The sequence below is a fragment of the Moschus berezovskii genome, chromosome 24 (assembly GCF_049115385.1).
Source record: "Moschus berezovskii isolate FMDL1 chromosome 24, NW_MosBer_1.0, whole genome shotgun sequence".
NCBI classification, from domain to species: Eukaryota; Metazoa; Chordata; class Mammalia; order Artiodactyla; family Moschidae; genus Moschus; species Moschus berezovskii.
This window is the reverse complement of record NC_142483.1, coordinates 3,263,352-3,289,085: the sequence shown is the minus strand read 5'-3', so window position 1 is coordinate 3,289,085 and position 25,734 is coordinate 3,263,352. Positions and strand designations below refer to the sequence as shown.

The 25,734-nt window shown below is 54.6% G+C and overlaps 1 protein-coding gene across 6 annotated transcripts in view; it reads right to left on the bottom strand.

Annotated features, from left to right (window-relative positions):
- The window catches only part of FGD5 (FYVE, RhoGEF and PH domain containing 5), a 122,214-nt gene that overhangs the window by 87,738 nt on the left and 8,742 nt on the right, over positions 1-25,734 (bottom strand). For all 6 annotated transcript variants that reach the window (XM_055413498.2, XM_055413499.2, XM_055413496.2 and 3 more), the window contains exon 2: positions 20,644-23,158. In XM_055413498.2, coding sequence (XP_055269473.2) covers positions 20,644-23,158 — 2,515 coding nt within the window. The remainder of the gene's footprint in view (positions 1-20,643; positions 23,159-25,734) is intronic.

Below are 25,734 nucleotides of genomic sequence, written 5' to 3'. Positions count from 1 at the left end.
TGACAAAAGCAGGGTCAGAAGAATGTGTTCACCACGCTTCCATTTACGTTCAGGAGCAGTCAAGGATGGGCGGGTGTGTCCCTGCATGTCCGCACACCCTAACACATCTTGGGAGGAGCTGGAGAACGGAAGTCCGGTGGTGTGAGATTTGATTTTCTGCCACAGATCTGAATTTCTGAGGCGCACTTTACCTTCTACAGAACACATGAAAAATGATTTTTGAACCAAAAATAAACTGGCCAAATTTCTCTTCCCAGAGAAAGATTACCCCAACAGCATGGTTTCCTCCTTGTGACCAGTATTCTGGCCTTTGTACTGACCCCGTGACCCTGCGCTGGGCCACCCACGGTGGGATCCTCACCTCTCGCCCTCTGAACACTGGTCAGTTAATCAGATTAGCATGGGTTGGGGGTCGGGTATTCCCAGTGAAAAGGACAAGGTCTGGGCCGTCAAACCTCCCTGGGTCGGGGGTGGAGGGCACAGAGGTCTGGGGACTCAGACTGCAAGTCCAGCTGCTCTCTACAAACAGTTCCAAGCTGACAAAACGCTTCTCACACACTATTCCCACTGCACCTTCACCACAAGTCTACAGAGAGGACAGGAGGTGAAGTAAATTTCCGAATTCTACTCGGCTGGAAGGGGGCAGATCTAACCTGAGAATCCACACGTTTCCTACTGCCGGGTGATGGAGCAAGAGGAGGTGCTGCAAACACACGGTAACAAGCCCTTCTTACATCAAACATCACTCAAGTTCTACTGAAAGAAATCCTTTTCGCTCCATTTCAACTAAATTCCCTATTGCTTCTAATCCATGGACACAAAGCTGCGCAGATGTTTTCTCCCAATGCCCGGAAGACAAGGCCAGAATACAGTCAGCCACTGCGGGGGGTGGGGGCGGCCGGCAGCCTGATTCTGTTGTGTTTCCCCCCCAACCCCGCCTGTACTTTTGGGGGAGTGGGGATGAGGCTCCCTGGAATGTCGGAGGATTCTACTTTCCACTTTCTCCCGGTTTGAGCAGGAATGTGTGTAACTGGTATTTGGGGAGCAAACAGTTTCTCTAGTTCCCCAGATTCACAGCTGCCGAGGAATTAAGCCCTAGGAAGGACACATGCAGCCTTGTGTTGTTGTTGATCTTGTTCAGTTGCTCAGTTGTGTCCGACTCTTTGTGACCCCAGGCACCACGCCAGGCTCCTCCGTCTTCCACTGTCTCCTGGAGCTTGCTCAAACTCACCTCCACTGAGTTGGTGATGCCATCTGACTGTCTCATCCTCTGTCGCCCCCTTCTCCTCCTGCCCGCAATCTTTCCCAGCAACAGGGTCTTTTCCAACGAGTCTGCTCTTTGCGTCAGGCGGCCAAAGTATTGGAGTTTCAGCTTCAGCATCAGTCCTGAATATTCATTGGAAGGATTTTTAGGATTGGCTGGTTGGATCTTCCTGCTGTCCAAGGGACTCTCAAGAGTCTTCTCCAGCACCACGGTTCAGAAGTATCAATTCTTTGGTGCTCAGCCTCCTTTGGAGCCCAAGAAAAGTCTGTCACTGTCATTGGATGGCATCAGCGACTCAGTGGACATGAGTTTGAGCAAACTTGGGGAGACAGTGAAGGACAGCGAAGCCTGGCGTGCTGCAGTGCATGGGGTCGCACAGAGTTGGACATGGCTGAGCGACGGAACAACAGCTTCCTTATGGTCCAACCCTCACTTCTGTAGGTGACTATCAGAAAACCATAGGTTTGACTATACGCATCTTTGTTGGCAAAGTAATGTCTCCACTTTTTGGCACCTTGTCTAGGCTTGTCATAGCTTTCCTTCCAAGGAGCAAGCATCTTTTAATGTCACCATCCGTGATGATTCTGGAGCCCAAGAACCTGTCACTGCCAGAGCCTTACCCACACTCACAGAGAGGGTTTAGATGAGGAGACCTGGGACTTCTGAGCTGATGAGATTCAGAAGAGATTTGCTGAGCTGACGCTGTCATGGGATGAGCTCTCTGGGGGCCGTGGGATGGAGCGAACTTTGCATTTGGGATGAACACGAACCTCTGGGGGTCAGACGGTGAACTGCCTCGGTTGACACCTTGGTTTTGGCCTTGTGAGACTCTAAGAGCAGTACCCAGCCCAGCCTACTAGATTTCTGACCTACAGAACTGAGAGATGTTAGAAAGGGGACTTTGGCTGGGAGGTGGGAAAGAGGTTCAAGCGGAAGGGGACATATGCATACCTATGGCTGATTCATGCTGATGTATGGCAGAAACCAACACAATACTGCTATATTCAACACAAATGCAACACAGCACACAAAACTACTATATTCCAATTAAAAATAAATAAATTGAAAGAAAAAGTAGACATTGTTTTAAGCCAAGAAATGTGTAATAAACCGTGATGATAGCAATAGAAAACTAATATGTCATCTCAGAAGTCACTTCCCTGAGTCCTTCGTTTTTCCAATTGGGAAAACTGAGGTCCAGAGAGCAGAATGCAGGTTCCACAGCAAGAGACAGAGAGACAGAGGGAGCCAAAGGGCCCAGGGGCTCTGGCCTGGCTCTGAGCGGGAGGCAGGACTCTGTGCCCCAAACCACACTGCGGAGCGAGTGAGCACCTTTGTGAACGGCCATCATCAGCCTCTTCCGACATGGTGATTCCCAGAGAGCCTGCGAGCGGTCCCAGCCAGCCTCCAGCTCCGTGAGAGGACAGTCCACCTGGGCTGGACTCAGGCCACAGAGAAAGGGACGGGATAGGAGCAGGTTTAGGGCAGAGGCCGACTCAGAGGCCAGAATTCTAGTCTCCCGGCCAAAGGCACCTAAAAACAGTGACACCCCACCCCCCGCCATCAATTAGCTCAAATTGGCCTATTCAAAGAGCACAAATTCTTGCCTGCCACCCGGGCACCATGGATTAGAAGCACCATGAGAATGGAGCCCCGTGAGCTGAGCAGTGGCCCCTCCAGAGATAACTGGGAGGCAGGTCAGACCCCAACATCCAAACACACTGTTACATCCACCCTTCCCCTGCCCCACTGTGGGGATGAGAGTCTCACATAATCCCAGGTCAGGTCGATGGAGGCTGGAGAGGGCAGGGACGGTCTGATAAAGGCAGTCGCGGCAGGGAGATCCCAGGCTGGGGTCCCGCCCAGTGCCGACCTCGCTCAGCCTCTGCAGCTGCCTGCTGCCCTGCGGAGCCTCTAGCTTTCGGTCACTCTCTGCCGCAGACAACCTGGCCACGGTGCCCGGGTCTCGTCTCTGGACACCCCGGGCCCTTTCTGACTCTGGGCCTGGCTTGGGATGCCCTTCCTGAGCTTCCTCACCTTGCAGACACTCACACGCCCTTCAAGCCCAGCTACAAGGCCCACTCTGCACCCTGCAAACCCCTCAGCGAAGCCCATCTTCGACGCGCTTGGTGGCTCCTTCTGAGCTGCCGGAACACTGCTCCTTGTTCTGCACCTATAACCACACCAGCCAGCTGTTCACGGATCTGTCTCCCAACCCCAACCTGGGCCACAGTCGGAAGTGCACCCGTGACCCACAGCTCCCAGCCCTGCAGGGGGCTGGCACCCAGAAGATGCCCAGTGGGTGCTCCTTAAGTTGATTTGGGTATTTCTCTCTAGATGTGAGACTCACGGACGCTTCCCAAGGTCAGAATTCTACCCAGTAAGATCCCAGAGGCAGGAGCCCGAGAGAGCTGGTTACCTGCCCCTCTCTTGCACAAGGAGGGAACAGAGACCAGGGTCACCCAGGGGTGCCGGGACAGACGAGGCGCAGGGTAAACGGGAACAGAAAGGAGCAGGGGGTGCGTGAGCCCCAGGTGTGGGAAGGGAGGGCCTTGACCCAGCACACGTGACGCCACCACAGCCAGCCTGCGAGTCCTGGGCAGAGACAAGCAGGAGAAAGGGAATGGGCTCTGGAGCTAACAGACCTGCGGACAAACGCCATCTTCTCCTCTGGATAACCACGTGGCCTTAGGCAAGTAACGTGCCTGCTTTGAGCCTCAGTTTCCTCACCTGTATAATGGGAAAGATGACTGTCCGTCCTGCTCAGAGTCCTCCCCAACTCGCATCCTCTGTCACGTTCATTCCTCGTGACAGTTCAGGACTCAGCCCCCGTCTTACTTTCTCAGGGCTCTTCTCCAGCCAGAAACAGGCCAGGGCATCCGTGAGAAGCTCTCAGAACAGCCTGCACTTCTCTGGAGCACTCAGCACAGATGAATTTACGCAATTCGCTGCCCAGTCAGGCTTCTCCTGTCTGAGTCCCCAGGCTGACTGTCACCCTGCCCTGCGTCTCCTTGCTGTCCCAGGACCCAGGGCACTGACGCGGATCAGGAGGAATCTGTGGGAAGTCCTAGCTGGTGGGGCGCTGCTCGGGGACGACCGTGCCCTTCAGCCTCCGGAAGACATCCCTTCACGGAGCTACTTATTAAGCATCACTTGGGTACCACGTTCTACGCCAAGGGCCAGGGATACACAGATGAGCTGCGGCGGTGATGCCACGGAGGGGCCCGCAGTGCAGCACAGGAGACCGTTTCCCAGTCAGCACAGGCAGGCAGACGCTGCGCAGAGGCACAGGAGAGAAGGTGACCAGCCCTGGGGAGGGGACGGCGGGAGGGCAGGGCTGACCTGCTGGTGTCCGGGGCACACGGCAGAAGGCTTTCTGTTCTGGAAGCCTGCTCCAAGCATGCCATCCGGGGTCTGAACGCCCCCATCAGAGTGGCATGGCCCTCCCCAGGGCCCCCACCATCCCCCTCATCACCGCACACGTTTATGAGGGTGGCAGCTCATCCAGGGGAGGAGGGATGGAGGAACCAAGCCCCCTCTCTGGGCCTCAACTTGCCCCTTCTGCAAAGCAAGGGGGTTCAGAAAGGCTCAGTGGTATCCCGGGCCTCCCTCCCCAATGCCAAGAACAGGGGAGGGTCAAAGAAAGACCGCAAGTCGGGTCAAAGCCAGCAACGCACAGACGTCTCTTCACCCTGGTGTTGCTTCTCTGCCCTGGATGAAACCCTGGGGCCTCCTGGGCTCCGAGACTGGGTTTGGCTCCTTATCCCACAGGCAAGCAGCTGCCTCTGCTCTTGTCTTTCCTAAGCCACTGACTCACCCCCACAGCTCTAAACCCAGCCTTGACTTCCAGCCTCGGGCCAGCAAGGAAACTTGGGTTTGCACCAGGGGCCTCCCTGGAAACCAGATGCTGCATCTGCAAGGGACTCTCTGGGAGGGGAGTGCAGGGCGAGCACAGCCCCCAGCTCAGCCTCCTTTCCCCTGTCATCATCAGAGCAGCTCCAGGGGCGCCCAGGACCCACCGCAGCCTGTCCGGGGTCAGTCCCGGATGGGACCAGCCTTGCCCAGCTCAACACTCAGCACAGAACATGTGGCCGGTGGCTTCACAGCAGGCACTCCTGAGCCCTACCTGCCGGTTATGTGACCTCGGACAACACTCTCCCAGCCCCCAGCTCCTTCTTTGCTCTTCCCTGGCATATTCCAAACCCCCAGTCTTACAGGGATCTTCTCCTCCTGCCCTTCTGTGTTCCGGCACCATCAGAACCATAGTCATAATGACATTCAGGGCTTGCCCGACAGCTCAGTGGGTAAAGAATCTGCATGCAATGCAGGAGACACAAGAGATGAGGGTTCGATCCCTGGGTCGGGAGGATCCCCTGGAGTAGGAAATGGCAACCCGCTCCAGTGTTCTTGCCTGGAGAATCCCATGGACAGAGGAGCCTGGTGGGCTACAGCCCATGGGGTTGCAGAGAGTCGGACACGACTGAGCAGCGAAGCACGACCACCACCCGGCTCCCACAATGAATGAGAGCCTGCTCCATGCCAGGCCCTGCGCCAAGCCCTTGGCGTGGGCTGCTCTGAATCGTCAGGTACCTGTCACTCTCCTGTCCCCAGTTTTCAGTCGAGGAGATGGGGACAGGCTCCAGGAAGATGGCTAACTGCAGGCCCCACCCAGAAAACAACTCTGCCTGACAACTTCCTGCCCTCCTTCAGGTCTTTGCTAAAATACTGCTTTTAATTTAATCAGAGTCTCGCCTACTTCAAACAGAGGTTGTCGGGAGAACCAATGGAGCCAGCAGACATCCAAAAACTTTGCAAACTGTCAAGTGCAGTGAACGTCTATGTGGCTGCCACATCGAGGTTTCACGGTGTTCTGAACTTCCTGGGTTTTCAAGTCCAGCTTTCTGGCCCACAAAAGGAATCCCCAGGATGGCCTTTCCATCAGGGGTTCACCCAGCCCCTCTGCACACACCCACGGTGAGGGTGAAATTGGCTCCTAAGGTGCAGGGGCAACTCTTACTGGGAGCAAGGATCACTCAGTGGAGCTGGGACCCACTTGTGTGTCCTGGCTCTGTGTCCTCAGACCCTATTTGCCACCTCTGTCACATGACATCTGGGCGCCTCCATTTTCCCATCTGTAAAATGGGGCTGATAATCAATGAGATAATGTGTATAAAGCAGTGGGATTAATTTCGTTAATTTCATTTCCATTCTTGTAAACCAGATGGTGAGGGGGTTATTATAACCTAGGAGTTTATGACCCAACAGTTATTTACCCTCAACTGATTCTCTAACTGCTATACCTTGTTCCCTTCAACAAAACTAAAGGCCTGTTTTTGAAATGTGGGCAGAAATCACCAGTTCTCCACCTCCCCTGCACAGAGGTCTGTAAACCACAGATTAAATTACGCATGAATAAGAAGACTCTTGAGAGTCCCTTGGACTGCAAGGAGATCCAACCCAGTCCATCCTAAAGGATATCAACCCTGAATACTCATTGGAAAGACTGATGCTGAAGCTGAAGCTCCAATTCTTTGGCCACTTAATACGAAGAGCCGACTCACTGGAAAAGATGCTGATGCTGGAAAAGACTGGGAGCAAGAGAAGGGGCGACAGATGCGATGGTGGGACGGCATCACCGACTCGATGGACGTGAGTTTGAGCAAACTCCAGGAGACAGTGAAAGACAGAGGAGCCTGGTGTGCTGCAGTCCATGGGACTGCAAAGAGTTGGACACAACTCAGTGACTGAACACCAACATGAAATGTTAAAATTTTTGAACTTATGAAGGAGAATGATAATAACAAAGCTTTGCCTTCTATACTGGGGTTCCCAGTTATTTCATGTCGGAGTTAGGATTTCATGTAAAAAAGGATCCTGCTGCAACAGAAAGTTTGAAAACCTCTGAGACGAAGCATGTGAGGGAGCTCCCCAAAGAGCAAATAACCAAGCTTCCCCTCTGCTTCAGTGCTGCTGGGGCCTCAACTCCAGGAGGGGTCCTCCTGTTCCCCCCCGCCCCAGGGTAGCACCCCCCACAGACTGCCTCTTCAGCGTTTCGCAGGCTTCTGATGTGGTGGGCTGTAACAGGAGGAGCCTTCTGGAACCCGGCTCAGAGCTGCTGCCGAGTCCTCCTGTAGTCTCCGGGGCCTCTCCACCCTGGGGGCTGGGCACCGTCAGGAGCTGCTTCCTTGGGACTCGACCTGCCCAGCCAAAAATGAGCCCAAGAGTTCAGATCTCCTCGCCGGTGTGTAAGTCATGATCCCTTCTAGTATCCCTTCCACTGGTGTTTACTTGCTGCCCGTGACAGAGGCTCATGACCCCACAGGACAGCCCTGTGTGACCCCTCTCAAAGCGTGAGAGACCCTCATGCTGCCAGCACAGCAGAACTTAAGGTCTCTGAGCAGATTCTGGTTTTGTCTGGTTGGGTTCCCCCACCCCCATAAATAATGTGTGCATCTTATTTTCTTAATTAAAATGATGCAAGCACCCTGAAATTTCAAGTTCTTGGATCGTACCCTGACCTGGAGAAACTTCTCTTGGGCCCCGTTCAGGGCTCCAGACCAGCCCCACGCACGTAGAGAACGGGTCTGTTTACATAGAGACCAGCCACATCATTCCCCCAACAATCTCAACCGAGACGTTCGTTTTGCAGGAAAACGGCCAAAGACGGAGGCCTCTCCAAGACATAGAAACGCTGCAATTGTCAGCTGCAAGCTCAGAAGTCCCCAAGCTGAGCAGCTGCCTTCATCTCCGGGAGGCTGGGCAGTCTTGGGACATTCTCAAGGAGCCTGATGAAACACATCAATTCATCACTCAGAAATTATTACGAGATTTTTGTCCTGTTGACCTGGAGTATCGTGAGCACGGATGATAAATCCCCCAAGGGCCCGTCCTGAGCCCGGCCGGGCAATCTAAAGAAGCGCTAACCTTCACAATATCATCCCTCTGATGGGGACTGGAATAGTGCATGCTGCGCTCTCTATAAATAGCTTTTACATCACCCCCCAGCCATGTGGATCTGAGTAAGGGGACCGCCATTACAGGCTGTCCTTTCCAAATGCCTGTACTAAGGACATTTCCGTTCTAAAGATTCATTCAAAGGTGTGTGTCCCCACCTTTGACATTTGGGGGGTCGATTCCAGTTGGAAAGTTCTCAAAGGGGATGAATCAGAGAAAGGGAAGAATTTATCCCTAAAGACACCTTCCTTCCTGTTCCAGCTCCATCACTTACTGCCTTGCCAGTCATGTTACCACTTCGAACCTCAGTTTCCTCTTCCAGTGAGGTTTTAGAACCAAAGGGACATTCGACAAATTAAAGGGAGCGATGCATACGAAGTGGGAGGCAACCTCCCAGCATAGCTGAGAGCAGCTCAGGTGCTGGCAACGGCCGGGTTAAAGCCCTGGCTCAGCTGTCGAGCAGCTGTGTGACCTTCAGCCCTTTACTTAACTTCTTTGTACCTTGGTTTCCTCATCTGCCGGGTGCAAATTTAAAAAAAGACAGTATCTGTGTGGCAGGGCTGTCGTTTTTATTTCTCACCCAGATTAACTGACTTAACGCACATAAAGGGTCCAAGTCAGCGTCTGGCATCTCATGAACATGCAGCAAAGCCTCCTGAGCCCTGGAGCACGCGGCTCCCAGCAGCAGAGGCTGAGACTGACGGGGTTATTTGTGGATTCTTTCCGACTCCCCAGGACCGCTCAGGGAGAAGGGACCACCGTACCACCGGAACCAGTGAGAAAACTACAGCCCGGGTCAGATGAGGGGCAGAGCCGGACTCGAACTCATTCTCTTGCAGCCATGCGCCCACCTCTCTGGTCCGGTCAGCCACGCTGCCTTCCATCATCAGGCCCCCCCGAGACCCCCCACAGGGCAGTAGCCAGAGTCCTGGGTCACTCTGTTCTGAGTGATCGTGCAGCCGCTGAGGCTGGGGGACATCACGCCACACATCACAGAGGCTGCGGAGCGAGTCCTGTCGTCATGCCTGATCCCTCGATGTTTAGAAACCGGCTGGGAGGAGGGAGGCTTCTTCCTCCTCACCACACTCCCTGTGCTAGGGCACTAGCTGAGCATGACACCCCCTCGCTCTAAAACCCTCAGTAGCTCCCTACAGCACACAGATCGAATCAGCTCACACAGGCAGCACGAGTCCAAAGGCAGCAAAGTGCTTTCCAGGGATTTTCCCAGCCTCCCGCTACTGGACATGTCCTCTCAGCTCCCTGGACCACCATCCTCTTCTGTTAAGAGCACTCAGATGGGGCCTCAGAACTGCGGACTCCAAGCCAGTCCAGAGCAACTGCAGGTGGGAAAGAGACCCGAGACTCAGATGCTCAAAAGTCATACAGCCAGGGGCAGAGCTGGGATCCAAATTCAAACCTCTGTATACCTCCAGGACCATTCTGAATAGCAAATATTCTTTGCTGCATTTTCAGATTATTTGCTGATGACCATAAACACGTGTGTACATGTGCTCAGTCATGTCCAACTCTTTGCAACCCCATGGACTGCAGTCCACCAGGATCCTCTGTCTATGGGATATCTCCAGGCAAGAATACTGGAAGGGGTTGCCACTTCCTTCTCCAGGGGATCTTCCCGACCCAGGGATCAAACCTGTGTCCCCAGCACTGGCAGGCGGATTCTCTACCGCTGAGCCACCTGGGAAGTCCAAACATACAAGTAAACGTACAAATCTGAAAGATTTCAGATAACTCAAGTAATTCTGGATCCTAACACTTCTTTTCAATGCCATCTCATTAAAGCAAAATCCAAATCTTCACAAAGGCCCCTGCCCACCCGCACCCGGTCACTCTCCTCACTGAATTCTGTTCTCCAGGCCTCTCCACAAACCCCCAAGGGCCTCGAGTCTCAGAGCCTTTGTCCCTGCTGTTCCCTCTGCCTTGAACGCCCTTCCTCTTGATGATGTCTCATCACCATTCAGATCTCACAGTGTCACCTCCTCCCAGAAGCCCTCCCTGACTACCCTGTCTAAACCATCCCTTCCAGCGGTCACTTTCTATCACACCTTTTCCCCTTCTTTTTCACAAAAGAATAACCTCATCACAGAAGAAAGGTCTCGTTATCTACGATTCTCCTGTTGACTTTTTAGTTTGTCTTACATTCTGCCTCTCCCCAGCAGAATACCAGCTCTCTGCCAAGGGACACAGCAGACCTGACCACTCGCTACCACCACTGCAGCGGCCAGAGCAGCACCAGGCATGGAGGAGGCACTTGATACGAGCTCAGTGAGGAAACGCACGAATGACAGAGATAAGCTTTGGTCTCTGGCTGCACCCTCTCTGCACGATATGCTCATCCCCAGTCCACGGGCTGGAACACTGAGGCCCCCTGCCCAGACGTCAGCACCATCCACACCCAGGCTGGAACAAAGCCTCCACTGGGGTTCAGCTGGTCAAGGACACCAGCCGCTGACATCTCACCGAAGAATCCGTGCAATAAGGCTGTCTGCTATTAGTGAGAATTGTTCTCACGCCTCCCACAGAGGCAGACCCTGGCTTTATGAAGGAAAAACCACATAGTGATTAACACTTAATCAGGACGTTGTCTGTATTATAGCTCTCCGAGGGGAGGGCGGGGGAAGATGGGGCTTTCATCTCACGCTAGTAAATGTTACAATCGGTGTGTTCCTGACGTGATTTTCTTATTAGGGTCCTTCCCTGTAAATTTTATTGCATTTAATTAAAAATTATTGCTAAAAGAAACAGCTGCAGATGGTCTTATTTTAAGTCAGAAAATTAAAAACTGAATATTCTCATCAGTCAATTTCAACAAGAAGCACAGCCGCACGCATTAGGAATGTGATGGTTTTGAGATTACGATAATTTTTATGGCATTTCCAGGTCCTTTCAATGAAACTTAATGAAAGCTCTGCATGAGTTCATTTATCAAATACATAATAATAATAGGAAGGCTCCCAGCTTGCAGGCAGATAGAGAGATACCAATGAATACCACCACCAGGATGTGCCAAAAGCCTGGCCAGCCAACTGTCGACACTGATGGACTCGGTCGGCAGGAGGCTTGGTTGCAACCCTGCTGTCTACCCACTCAGGGGTGTACAGCTGAGGCCGTAAACCACCTTTATTTTCACAATGATGTGTATTTTTGTCACCACAGCACTGTCTGCGGCTGTTAAAGAAAAAAAGGTTTTCACTCTCAGGGACCCACTTCACCACAACACCTACTGCATTCTAAAGACGCTGGAAGGGGCCTCATGCTAGAGTCTGCTCATCTCAGAGTTCTAAACGCAGCCGCTGCCCTTGGTTCGGACAGTCTGTACCATGACCCAACCCCACGCCCCGACTTTGTTACTTGGCTTGTGTCCTTTAGCTTTTAGTTTCAGGACTAAATTCTGATTATTTCTCGTACGTCTTTTGTTGGAAACTAACTCCAAACCTTTTGTTTCGGACCAGACTGACTGTGAAAGATGAAGAAAAGATCGAGTGGAGAGGTGTTCCTGGGTGGTCCAGCAGCTAAGACACCACCTTCCAAGGGGCAGGAGTTCGAGCCCTGGTTGGGGAATTAAGATCCCACACGTTGCGCGGTGCAGCCAAGAAAATAAAGGCGAAAGCTTTTAAAAAAAAAAAAAAGATTGAGAAGAGAAAAGCAAAGGCAGACACAGCCGGGGCCCTGGGGGGAACCGACGCTGGAGGACAGGGCAGCTGAGCACACTGTGGAGGCCGAACCCGACGCAGCCCCACTGGGTCTTCATTTTCTCCGGGGGCCCCCTTGGCTCACCTCCCTGCTTCCCGTGTCTTCATCCCCTCCAGTCTCCATCCTGCCAACGAGGCGTCCCAGCCAGCGAGGAACAGCCCCACCACAGCCCTGCCTGGCCCCAGGGTGTCTAGCTGAAACACGAGGTCGGCTCACCGTTGTGGATGCCGAGCTCTGCAGTCGGAATGCATAAAGGTCTTTCCTCACCCCAGCCGCCCGCCCGGTCTGCTGCTCCCTGCCCCGGACTGTGTGTCTCCATCGTGACTCCCTCGCTGCCCCCTGGAGATACCCTGGGGCCCCCAGCATGGCATTCCTGGCCGCCCCCTCCTCAGAACCGCCTGGATGGACCTTGCACACGGCTTTTATCACACTATGCTCTAAGGACCTCTATCAGCCTTTCTCCCCAGCCAGCCGGAAACACCCCGAGGGCAGCAACCATCCCCCCCTCCACCGCCCTGACACACGCCAGTACTGAGAACAGCAGCTGGTGTTGAGTGGTTGGCGGTGGTGAGATCAGCTGAGCTGCTGGAACATTACACCACAAGACTGGAAATCCGGGAAAGACGTGCGGGTTTAGTCCTCACACCTTTCAACCCAGGCTCCTCTACACGGTCTCCGCGTCTGCAGACGACGGGAACGGCTTTCCAGAGGAAAAAAGATGTCACGGGAATCCCAAACACAGTAGGTCGCTTTCACTGTGGTTTAACCTGCTCAACGCCACAGTCCCACGTGTCCGCCTGGGCTCACCCCTTCCTCTGCCTCCGTGTGGGGAAATCCTGTTGTTGCTCAGCCACCAAGTCCATCCCATTTTTGTCCACCCCACGGACCGCAGCACGCCAGGCCTCGCTATCCCTCACCGTCTCTCAGAGTTTGTCCTTTCATGTCCATTGAAATCAGTGATGCCATCCAACCATCGCATCCTCTGTTGCCCCCTTCTCCTCCTGCCCTCAATCTTTCTCAATCAGGGTCTTTTCCAGTTTGCAACAGGTGGCCAAAGTATTGGAGCTTCAGCATCAGTCCTTCCAATGAGTATTCAGGGTTGATTTCCTTTAGGATGGACTGGTTGGATCTCCTTGCTGACCAAGGGACTCTCAAGAGTCTCCTCCAGCACCACAGTCAGAACTTTTCTTTAAGTGCCCGTTCAGATGCCCCCCTGTCCATGACGCCAGCCCACCCTCCCCTGGATGCCTACTCTTGGGTCCAGAGCATTTCTGATCTTGCACTCCACCTCTCCATCTCCTTCCACACAGCACCTGCGCGGCTCCTGGTACAGCAGCGCTCACTTCTCGAACGGCCGTCATCAGGGAGCCAAGAGATTCAGGCACCTGGATGACCCCAGTCCCAGTGCTCACAAACATCTGGGCACGTAATCCAAGCTGCGTTCTGACTGTGGACAGCTCTGGAGGAGCCTGAAATGCTGGGCTCTCTTTCTGTGGAAGCCACTGCTGCTCGGGGCTGAGTCCTCTGAGCAGTACAGATGACTGCTCCAACCCAGAGCTTCTGGTCACTCATCCCGTGCCAAGGCCCACAGGAGGGCAAGGGTCTCCCCATCCCCATGCCCGGCGGGAGGGAACGGCACCTGAGCACCTCATCAGCAAGTCCCAGGAGAGGCTGTCCCCCTTCTCGATAAGCTGCTGAAACGGCAGCAAACCCACTGGTGGGCAGAAACCAAAGGAGGACGTCCCTCCGCTTTCCCTCGCATCCCCGGCTCTGGACCTCCAAGCGAAGCCAGTATGTGGGTGGTGGCCGTGCCGGCCTAACTCCCGCGAGGGAGCCACTTTGGAGCTCTTGGGCGGAGGGCACCAGTGAACGTGGCATTTTTCAACCACAGAGAATGGGGCGTGGAAAGGGCACTGGGTGGAGAGTCAGAAAGACTTGAGTGTGAGTCTTGGTGTGGCGACTTATTGTGTGACTGAGGATGGCTGGTATCTCCTTCCTGGGCCTCAGCTTTCTCATCTGGAAAATGGGAACTGGAAAGCCCTAAGGTGCCTCACTGATCGTGAGTTACAAGTGAAATAACGCTACAGTCAAAGACAGTGAGGCCTCAGAATCTGGGTCCTGGGGCGCCCAGGCTGGCGCAGGCAGCCCCGACCTCGTCTCCCGCGGAAGGCAGGGGCAACGGCGACGCCACGCCCCACAGCTCACGAGTTCACACCCGCTCCTGGTTTATGCACGTGAGGTCCTGAACACTGGGTCTGCCCCACGCACAGCAAGTTGTGGGAGAGACACAGACACCCCCTCAGTGAAAGCCCCGGCTCTGCACCTGCACCCACGGCCGTGGAACCCCGACCGCGTCTCCCTAACAGCTGGAGCTCACTGACCTTCTCACTCCGCGCTGCATTAACTCATTTCGTCCTAATGACACCAAGAGGCCCGCGACGCCAAGCGTCGCCTTTTACAGATAAGGAAACCGAGATGCATGGGACTTCCCTGGCGGTCCAGTGGTTAAGAATCCGCGCTTCCACTGCAGGGGACGTGGTGGGTTCAATCCCTGGCCGGGGAACTAAAATCCCACAGGCCAGGCAGTGCAAGCGGAAGGAAAGAGGCATTGAAGTGGGGAGAGCAGAGAGAGGGGAGTCACAGTGAGAGGGGAGCGCAGTCTGAAAGGCGGCGGGGAGCGGCAAGGAGAAGCCAGCGCTGCGGCAACACGGCGCCGGCAGACCCACGAGGCGGGCCCACGGACACTCACTGCATCCACTGGAAAGCTCTTTCTGCGCTTCCCTAAGTTTGAATGTCTTCATAATGAAATGCGGAAAGGGGGCCTTGGGGATCTGTGTGGAGGGATAATACTGAGTGATTAAAGTGGACGCTTCATCGTGCAAAAAGCGAACTTACCATTATGGGGATTTAAACGAGACACTTAGGACAGACCAGTGTGTGCGGTGTTTTGCATCCAATGGCTATTTAATAAGCTTATACAAAGCACCTCAAACTGTGTCTCAGAAGATACTTAGTAAATGATAGTTCTTTCTCCCCGTGAAGCTCAAAATCACCAACCCATCAACATGAATTTATTAAGCTCCTAGTGCATATCAAGGTCATCAACATATCAAGGTCTTGTGGGATATTCAGAAGGACGGACTAGGTTCCCCCAACCAAGAGTCCTGACTGAGGACACAAAGCATTCTGCTGGAGAAGGACGAGTGTTGGACTAGGTGGCTGCTGAGGACATTTTTCCTGCGTTTAGTTCAGTGAGTTCAGTCGCTCAGTCGTGTCTGACTCTCTGCAAGCCCAAGGGCTGCAGCACGCCAAGCTTCCCTGTCCATCACCAACTCCTGGAGCTCACCCAAACTCATGTCCATTGAGTCGGTGATGCCATCCAGCCATCTCATCCTCTGTTGTCCCCTTCTCCTCCTGCCTTCAATCTTTCCCAGCATCAGGGTCTTTTCAAATGAGTCAGTTCTTCATATCAGGTGGCCAAAGCACTGGAATTTCAGCTTCAACATCAGTCCTTCCAATGAACACCCAGGACTGATTGATTTCCTTTTGGATGGACTGGTTGGATCTCCTTGCAGTCCAAGGGACTCTTAATAGTCTTCTCCAACACCACAGTTCAAAAGCATCAATTCTTCGGCGCTCAGCTTTCTTTATAGTCCAACTCTCACAACCATACATGACTCCTGGAAAAACCATAGCCTTGACTAGACGGACCTTTGTTGACAAAGTAACGTCTCTGCTTTTTAATATGCTGTCTAGGTTGATCATAACTTTCCTTCCAAGGAGTAAGCATCTTTCAATTTCGTGGCTGCAGTCACCATCTGCAGTGATTTTGGAGCCCCCAAAAACAAAGTCTGTCACTGTTTCCATTGTTTCCCCATCTATTTGCCATGAAGTGATGGGACCAGATCTTGGTTTTCTGAATGTTGAGTTTTAAGCCAGATTTTTCACTCTCTTCTTTCACTTTCATCAAGAGGCTCCTCAGTTCCTCTTCGCTTTCTGCCATAAGGGTGGTGTTATCTGCGTATCTGACACTATTGATATTTCTCATGGCAGTCTTGATTCCAGTTTGTGCTTCATCCAGCCCAACGTTTCTCATGATATACTCTGCATATAAGTTAAATAAGCAGGGTTACAATATACAGCCTTGACGTACTCCTTTCCCAGTTTGGAACCAGTCTGTCGTTTCATGTCCAGTTCTAACTGTTGCTTCTTGACCTGCATACAGATTTCTCAGGAGGCAGGTAAGGTGGTCTGGTATTTCCTTCTCTGGAAGAATTTTTCACAGTTTGCTGTGATCCACACAGTCAAAGGCTTTGGCATAGTCAATAAAGCAGAAGTAGATGTTTTTCTGGAACTCTCTTGCTTTTTCAACAATTCAACAGAGGTTGACAATTTGATCTCTGGTTCCTCTGCCTTTTCTAAATCCAGCTTGAACATCTGGAAGTTCATGGTTCACATACTGTGTATGAGAGTCAATTCAGGAAAAAAGAACGCTTTGGGGATACACTTTAAATCAAAGTTGTGTATGTGTGTGGGTGCCAAGTCTCTCAGTCGTGTCGGATTCTTAGTGACCTCATGGGCTGTAGCCCGCCAGGCTCTTCTGTCCATGAGATTCTCCAGGCAAGAATACTGGAGTGGATTGCCATGCCCTCCTCCAGGGGATCTTCCCGACCCAGGGATAGAACCCGTGGCTCTTACATCTCCTGCCTTGGCAGGTAGGTTCTTTACCACTAGTGCTGCCTGGGAAGCCCAAAGTTGTGTACACCAGGGGAAAATGTACACAGGTAACAATGTGTACACCCCTATTATATAAGACAGAAGACAGCTACAAAGAAAGTTTTAACTGGGAAAATGCTATTATCTGTGTGGACAAACCTGGAAGTGCCGGCATAGAAGAAACTTTACGATCAGCCATCAGACCCTGAGCTGCTGCTCTGATTTAGAGACCCTGAATTCCATTACATACTCCACACATTTCTCGAAGGGAGGCACTTTCGTTAGGAAAAGGACATGGATTTAAATAACACTGAATCACACCACGAGAGAGTTGTTCCCTTTTCACCCCTCCTGGATCCTTCTGACCACGCCAAGGAGACTGTCTCCATGTTGGCCCCGAGACGCCTCTCACACCTCTCGCTGCTCAACAAAGGGACGGAGCCTCCCGCTCACAGGCTCGGCAAGGCACGAGGCTCAGGCTGGACTTCACCCGCCGGGGCTTAGTTCTTTGTCCTGTATCTTATTTTCACAACTGCCTTCTACTTAAGACAACTGATACTGGTTCTCCATTTGCCGACAATGACACAGAATTTCCTTTCGAAATATCTTTTAAGTGAAAAAGATGGACTGATCTAAAGACAAGCAGCGAGCCATAGTGTGGGTGGCTGAGAAATAACAGATCTCCAGTCAGATCACGGGACAGAGGAGCAAACGGGGGCCCTCATGGAGGCAGGGCTGGGTGGGCTCTGAACGCCCCCTCCTGGGGCTCACTGTCCAGCTCTGTTTCAGAAGCGTTGATATTTATCTTGGCCTCGGCCTCTGATCCTTACTGCAGCGAGGTCTGGGGAGACACAGCAGCAGAAGGAGGAAGGGAATGGTCTCCCATCCTCTCATCCGGTCCCGGCCAACCCCAGCACCCCTGGGCCCATGTCTCAGGTCAGCAGCACGCCCCTGCGCTTAGTTCTCAGGCAAAGAAGCCGGGGCCCCCGCACCTCGTGGCAGCCCCCGCCGCCTCTTGACACTGTGTGTCTGGCGCCGCCCTTGCCCAGACGTGCTCCAGCCCAGAGCGGGGATTTCTCTCGCCCTCTGCTTCCCTCTGTTTCAAGGCAGGAAAACGGAAGAAAGCTCTGCTCACTGACTGATGTCCAAGAGGATGTGGTTCCTGCACAGGAGATACATCCCAGCCAGTCTGGCCTGCAGGGAAATCCATTCCACAACAGAGTGTGATGGTTCAAGACACTCAGCCAAGGCTCCAGGCTGGAGCCTCAGATGTGAGATACTCTGGGGAAAGCACCGAGCATGGTGGCTGGCACACAGCAAGCAGTCAGGACATGGAAAGCATTAGCATCTTCTGGGGTATTTTATTCTGGTTTGGATGAAGGAAGCTTTTTTTTGTTTCTGTTTTTCATTTTTTTTTTTTTTTTAACTAAGCACAGATCAAGGTGGGCTTTCCAAGGGGCTCAGTGGTAAAGAATTCCCCTGCCAATGCAAGCGATGTGGGTTTGATCCCTGGTCTGTGAAGATCCCTTGGTGAAGGAAATGGAAACCCACTGCAGCCTTGCCTGGAAAATCCCATGGACAGAGAAGCCTGGCAGGCTATAGTCCATGGGGTCACAAAAGAGTCAGACACGAATGAGTGACTAAATAGCAACAGACCAAGGCCACAGGCCCTTTGCATATGGCCAAACAGCCAGCACACTGCACAATCCCACGGACACTATATATAGACTAAAAGGTGAGTGTGACCCTGGGGTTGGGCAGTGTGCAACCTGCATGACTAGACCTGGCATCCCTCAGCATCCTTCACAAAATTCCTGAACCAAGAGTCAGGGAATCGGGGTCCTGACACTGACTTCTCCACCAAGAGAGATTTGCGGCAACTCTCTTTCCCTCTTCATGGCTCAGTTTCCTCCTCTGTAACAGGACCAAATGTCGTCACAAGTTCCCTTCCAGCTCTGCAATTCTGTGATTCAACAGAAGACCAGATTTCCATTTCCGAAGGACAGTGGTGCAAAAGAGGAAATGAGCTCAGATGCCTGGCTGTAGGGGGAAGAGTCAGCAGGAGGGGGCAGGGATAGTAGAGGGGTTGGCGTTCTCCTCGGTGGGGTGGGGACATGATGGGAAGATGGCTTTTGGCTCAGACAGAAAGGAAAAACAGAAGTACCCATGCGGCAGCTCGGGTGGTGGAGAGCTCCCTGGGGCCTGAGGAATTCAGCTGCAGACCGGGTTAGGAGTGAGACTATTAAATGCAGGAAGGTAGACCACGTGCCCTTGGAGGTCCGTCCCAGTACCGAGACTTTATGGTTTCAAACCTTGGCTCTATTACCATTAGTGATGGAGGCACATCCCTAGGGTCGTGTGCACGCGTGCTAAGTCACTTCAGTCGTGTCTGACTCTCTGCGACCCTGTGGACTACAGCCCTCCAGGCTCCTCTGTCCATGGGATTCTCCAGGCGAGACTACTGGAGTGGGTTCCCAGGCCCTTCTCCAGGGGATCTTCCCCACCCAGGGATCAAACCGGAATCTCTTACATATCCTGCATCGGCAGGCAGGTTCGTTACCACCTGGGAGGCTTCCCCCACACCCACTGGGGTTGGGTCTTGTCAAACCCCACTGATAACTACTAATGCAGTGACCTTGTCTGCTTTTCTGCTCCCGCCCTCTTAAAGCGTGCACATGTCCCCATTCTCCAGATTAAACTGGATCCCTCTAGCGGCACTGACGCCCACCTCTGCTCCAAACCAGTTCACAGAAAGAACCAATTCATAGCCTTACCCAGACTCGGGGCAGGGAGAGAGGGAGACAGGATAGGGAACCGCATGAAAAATTCAGGAGAAAAGTCACACAGACATTCCTAGTGTCTACACTCCACAAAGAGCTAATGCTAATTGCAAATCATTCTTATCTAGTCGTTACTGCGGGTCCCCTGGGAGTTCGGAGCAGCGACAGCTGTGCGGGACCAGACTGAGATACTGTACATGCGGGGAAGGAACCAGGCTTTCCCTGAAAATCACCACCATTCTGACTTTGCATTAATTCAGATCAGGTGCCCCCGAGTGCGAAAGTGGTGGAGGTTGAATCGCAGTGCCTTTAAGGTGCATCCGCGGTGCATAAGAAACAGCAAGACTTGGCAATTACCCACCTGGGATGATCAATAAGGCCATTCAGTCAGGTCAGAAAACCCCCACTGTGGTCAATAATTGCAGTGTTTCACTCTTATTCCCAAGGTGACCGAGTCCAAAAACAAAAAAGAAAATCAGCTTGGACGTACCTCTTAAAGACCTCTATTGAGAAATGTAGCTTAGGGCGCCCTTAGCTCTTCAAACAATTTAAATAAATTGTCTTTTCTAGTTCCCTTGAATAGAGTGTATATTGACACAATAAAAAGGGATCAATCTTAATTTAGGGTATTTTCCTGATGGTGAAAGATATTTAGTTTGGCAAGATTCCAGGCCCTTCTCTTTTGCCGACTTTCCCAGAGGGGAGCAGTAAAGCCATCTGCCTAAGAGATGAGAAACCTATCCCAAATAATAGGAATACACATGAACTATATTTGGCATCTGAGACATTTTCAAATAGACTAGGTACTCCGATCTTTCCAAACACTCTGCCTAGAGGTAGCACAGATTCATTTCACAGGTGAAGCAACCAGGATTCGGAGAGGGAAAGCCACTCAGTCCAAGTCACAAAGCTAGAGAGAGACAGAGCCCAAGGCGAAAGAGCCAGTCCGTTCTGACCACTATGCCCATCCCCAACCTCCAGGATCAAACGCCTGATCATCTGAGGCGCTGATGTAATCAGAACAGAAATAAAGTGCAAAATGAAAGTCATACACTAGACTCATCCCCAAACCATCCCTGCCCGGGTCCATGGAAAAGCCGTCTTCCACCAAACTGGCCCCTGGCACCAAAAAGCTTGGGGACCGCCACCCTCGCCTAAGCTTGCCTCTCGGATGGTTACTGCCGCCGGCCGGCAAAGGGAAGGCGACTGTCACGGTACCTTTCCGCCTCCGGGTCCGCGCTCTGCGGCTTGCTCTCGAAGGCGTTGAAGCTGCTCATGTCCACGTAGCCGTCGTTCTCGTTGGCCGTGGACAGGGCCCGGCTCTGGTCTTCAAACAGCTTCGTAAACGTCCCGGGCCGCGCGGGCCTCCGGGGCGGGATCTGGATGTTCTCGTAGTCCGAGTTCATGGCCGGGATGTTCTCGTAGTCCGAGGTGTCCGCGTTGGGGAACGAGATGGAGCGTGGCTTGGTGAGGGGCAGCGGCAGGAAGGGGGGGCGGGAGCGGTCCTCGAAGGACTCCACCCGGGACACCGTCCTGCTGAAGGGGACCCCCTTCCTCTTGCCCTCCCGGCAGAAGATGAGCGAGGAGGGCGAGTCGCAGGCCCGGGGCTTGCCCGTCCGCGCCCGGAGCTGCGGCGAGTTGCTGAGGCTCCTGCGGTCCATCTCCAGGAGCCGGGCCGGCCCGTGGTAGCTGGACTCTGAGGACGACCTGGACGAGGACGCGTTGACGTCCACGTGCACCTTGCTCTCCGTCTTCTTCTTGAAAGTCAGCGCCAGGAACCGCTTGAAGGATGACTTCTTCTTCTTGGAGTGCTTGTCCGGGGGCTCGCTCTCCACCAGGAGCGAGGGGGAGCTCTTGGTGATCGGCTTCTTGGTGATGCAGGCCAGGTCGAACGGGGGCGGGATGTCTACCATGGACGACGGGGTGGAGGTGCCGCTGGACGGCAGGCGGCTCCTCTGGGAGAAGCTGCCGGAGGAGCCGATGACGCAGGGCAGGGACAGGTTGTCTTCCTTCCCCTTGACGCCGTGGCCGCCGAGGCCGCGCGCCTCGGGTTCCCGGTACAGGGGCACGGGGACCTCCCGGCCCTCCACGGAGAACGATCGCGGGTACAGCGCGAAAGCTCTGGGCTTTGCCGGCAGGGCCCTGCCGGTGTCCAGCGGCTTCCCCTCCAGCGACAGGGCTGTCTTCCTTGCCTCCGCAGCGTCCGCCCCGACGCCGGCGGCCGCCGAGGCAGCTTCCGGTCCCATTTCTTCCGGGACCGTTTCTGGGACGTAGCCAGCCACCTTCCCGGAGTGGGGCCTGGCCCTCGCCATGACGTTCTTCCTGTCGATGGGGACCAGGCCGCCCTCCGCATCGGGGCTCAGCTCCTGCAGGGCGGCCTGCGCTCCGGGCGCCCCCGCCTCCCCGGGGTCCGCCCCTCGGGGCGGGCCGATTCCCATCTCATAGGGGTTGGCATCCTCGTCCTCGTCCTCGGGCACAGGGGGGCCCTCCTCCGCGGCGCCGCCCTGCGCGGAGCCCCGCCGCTCACGCCCCGGCCCGGCCTCGGGGTCCGGCTCCGCGCGTTCTCCCGGCCGCGGCTCTCGTGCGGGCTCGGAATGCGGATGGTGGCTCTCGCTACAGAAGGAGGTGCTCTCGGTGGGGAAGAGCTCGTAGGGACGGGCCGAGAGCGCAGGCACGAGGTCGTCCGCGCTGTCGCTCTCGAACGGGATGATGTGGCAGCTCTCCTCGGCCGCTTCATCCTGCGCGCGCTCCTCGCCCTCCCGGGGGTCCTCCCCCGCCCCGGCTCCTGCCGGGGCGGCCGGCTCATCCTGCCCGCTAGCACCCGCGGCCTGCTCACACGCTTCCCGGGAGACGTCAGGGTCGTCTCTGGCCACCTCGGCCTCGGGGACACGCGCGGCCGGCCCCTCGGCCTCTGGGGGCTCCTCGCCGGCATCGTCCCCCTCGCCCGCCTGGCGCACACCGCGGCCAGGTTCCGCGTCCTCCGCCGCCGCCTCCTGGGGCGCCCCGGGCTCCTCCTCGCCGCCGAGCGCGGCAGCCTCCAGGACCTCGTGGGCTGCGATGCGCTCGCGCGGAGACTCCGGCCCTCCGTCCCCCGGCCCCGCGCCCGCCAGGCTGCAGGCGCTGGGTTCTTCCGCCAGCGTCGGCTCCTCGTCCTCACTCGCCAGCGTCGGCTCCTCGGTGCCCGCGGCCCCGGCACAGTCCGCCCCCTCCGCGGCCTCGGGGGCGGGGGCGTCGTGGTCAGCCTGTCCGCTCAGCGCCGCCCAGGCCTCTGCGGCCGCGGGCCCGCACCCCCCGCCCGCATCCTGGCCCTCCTCCTCCTCCTCCTCGCCGGCCCCCGGAGGCCCCGGGGCTGCGTTCTCCTCGCAGCCCGCATCCCTGGCTCCGTTCTCTCCCGGCGGGGCCCTGGGGGCCACGATGTAATCCTCGTCGGCCTCGGACTCGGAGCACTCCGGGGTGGACCGGCGGTCTTCGTAGAGGCCCCTGTCTATGCAGGGCAGCTTCCCGTTGCTGCATTTGTTCAAGCTGTTGATCACGTAGACGCTGGCCCTCCAGTCGCTGGGGGTGGCCAGCCGGGGCTTGGGGGCGATGGGGGGTTTCGGCCCCCTGGACATGGAGGAGTTGGGGCTGTGAAGGCTTTCAGGCCGGAGTGACGATGAGCAGAATTTGGGTGGTGTCTGTGGCGTGAGGGAACTGGCAGCCTTCGGCTTGGGGGCGACTGGTGGTTTGGGTGAATCTAAAGGATGAAAACACAGACAAGAAGGGGAGAGAGTACAGTTACCTTTACTTCCACTCAAGAGTCTCCTACATACCCCTTTCAAGAGAACACCCTGCAGCTGGCTTCCCAGCCCACGTGAGCCCAACCTACCACCTGCTGCCAGGTTGACGCCCTCCACCAACAACTTTAAAACCTCATGTGCTCAGGCACTCGGTCGTGTCCAACTCTTACGGGACCCCAGGGACTGTAGCCCACCGGGCTCCTCTCTCCATGGGGTTTCCCAGGCAAGAACACTGGAGTGGGTTGCCATTTCCTTTTCCACTCAAGATGCATTCTGTAGACAAGGCAAAGAGATCTTTCTTCTAAACACAGTCTGGCTAACAGAGCCCAAATGTGCTCACAATAAAAGTGTCCACATCTCTGCACTCATTTGCTCAACAAGTACGTAGTAAATGCTTTCCATTTACTACACATAAATGCGCGTGCCCAGGAGCCAGCGAAGACCTTCACAGTCAGCATCCAGGCTGCCCTCAAGGAGCCACAGCCCCGCTCCCATCAGTGCAATCTACTCTCTATGCACACCACTCCGCAGACAGCAGAGTCTCTCAGGGCCAAGACGAGAAGAACGCCGCAGTTGAATTCTCACAAATCGAATCAGGGAGACCAGCCTGACACAACAGGGACTTCTCCGGTGGGCCAGTGGTTAAGAATCCACCTTTCAAAGCAGGGGACTCAGGTTCCAATCCCTGGTCAGGCATCTAAGATCCCACGTGCCTCAGGGCCACGAAGCCCGCGCACCACAACCACCATGCCTGCCTGTGCCCGCGCCGAGTCTGTGCTCCACAGCAAGAGAAGCCCACGGGCTGCAACTGGAAAAGGTCTGCATGCTGCAATGAAGACCCGGGCAGCCCAAAACAAAAATGGCTAACTGAACAACCACAGGAGCTGCAGACTCTTGGAATATGATGACAGAATACCTCCTTCCCTCAAAAATGACACACCACCAGGCTTGGGATTGTGACACCACGATTCTTCCGAGGGTCACCTCTGAACTCTCCATGACTCGAGGCTGGTGTCCAGTGAACTGCCCTGAGTCCAAACCTCACAGGGAAAGCACATGGTATTTTCCAACACGGGTCTCATCCCGTGTGGATGCTGAGGCTCTATCGGCCACGACGAAATGGAAGATGGACAACACGCACGTGTCCCGGGGGTTAGGGAAGCAAGGGTGCCGCGGCTAGGGAAGACTGCTCGGAGTGGGTGAGACTGCAGCTCACTGTGGCAGGACGGGAGGGACCCGGACGAGAGGGTCAAGGGCGGAATTGCCCGCTTCCAAGTTCAGCACCTCTCCTGCCACAGCCAGCCCATGCCTTCACACCTGCGGCGGGACTTCCGAGTCCATCCACACTGCAGACAGCGAGGAACGGGGATTCCCAGGGATGCTGCTCCGTCCTGCCATCTTCGCTTCAGCACTGCCTGGCTGTCCATTGCCCAGGTTTAGGACGTGCACGTCCCTGCTCCAGTCCAATCTCAGTTCCCAGTTCCATCCCCGCTAAGCCATGAGCGTGATACTCTGATACAGAGCTGGCTAGGCGTGTCAGTTCAGCCTGGGACAGAGGGAAGACGGAGTGGCTGGCCTGGAGGGCTGCCAGCAAACACCACCCCCTCCCACGGCGTTCAACTCCCAGCTCCATCTCTGACCTCAGTCATTTCTAATCCAGGGCAGACTGACAAATATAATGTGAGCCCCATTTATCACTACACACATAATTACTATTAATTTTCTCATAGCCACATTAAAGAGTAAAAAAGAGAGAGGTGACACTCACTTTAACAATACACTTTTCAACTCAACATATCCCAGATATCACTTTGGATATCATCACGTAATCAACGAATCATGTTTGGATTAACATGTAATTGATACACAAAGTTCATTCGGGAGATATCTGGCATTCTTTATGATGCTAAGGCCTCGAAATTTAAGGCATATTTCACACTTGCAGCACGTCACGACTCAGACCAGCCCCACCGCAGGGTGCTCAGAAGCACATGAGGGTGGTGGCCACAGTGGCAGCCAGCACAGCTCCAACTGATTTCAGCCCATCTCCACGGGACTGTCCCACTGGCCCCTTCGTTTCAGTGTGTGTATGTGTGTGTGTGTGTGTGTGTGTGCATGCCCGTGCATGCTAAGTTGATTCAGTCATGTCCAACTCTTTGTGACCCCATGGACTGTAGCCCGCCAGGCTCCTATGTCCATGGGACTCTCCAGGCAAGAATACTGGAGTGGGTTGCCATTCCCGTCTCCAGGGGATCTTCCTGACCCAGGGATCGAACCCGGGTCTCCTGCACTGCAGATTCTTGACCCTCTGAGCCACCAGGGAAGCCCCCGTTTCAGTATATCTGAGGCCAAAGTCAGAGTCATCTCCCCAAGCTGGCACGACTATGAAAAATTCAGCTGAGGGGCCCCAAAGGATATAAAAAAGGCCCTGGATACCAATAACACAGGGTCATAAAGCCCGGCACTCTGCTGCTGGGGGCGCCTGGCTCCCCAGTCTCTTCACCTGTGTGCTGCATGCAAATCTAGTGAGCTT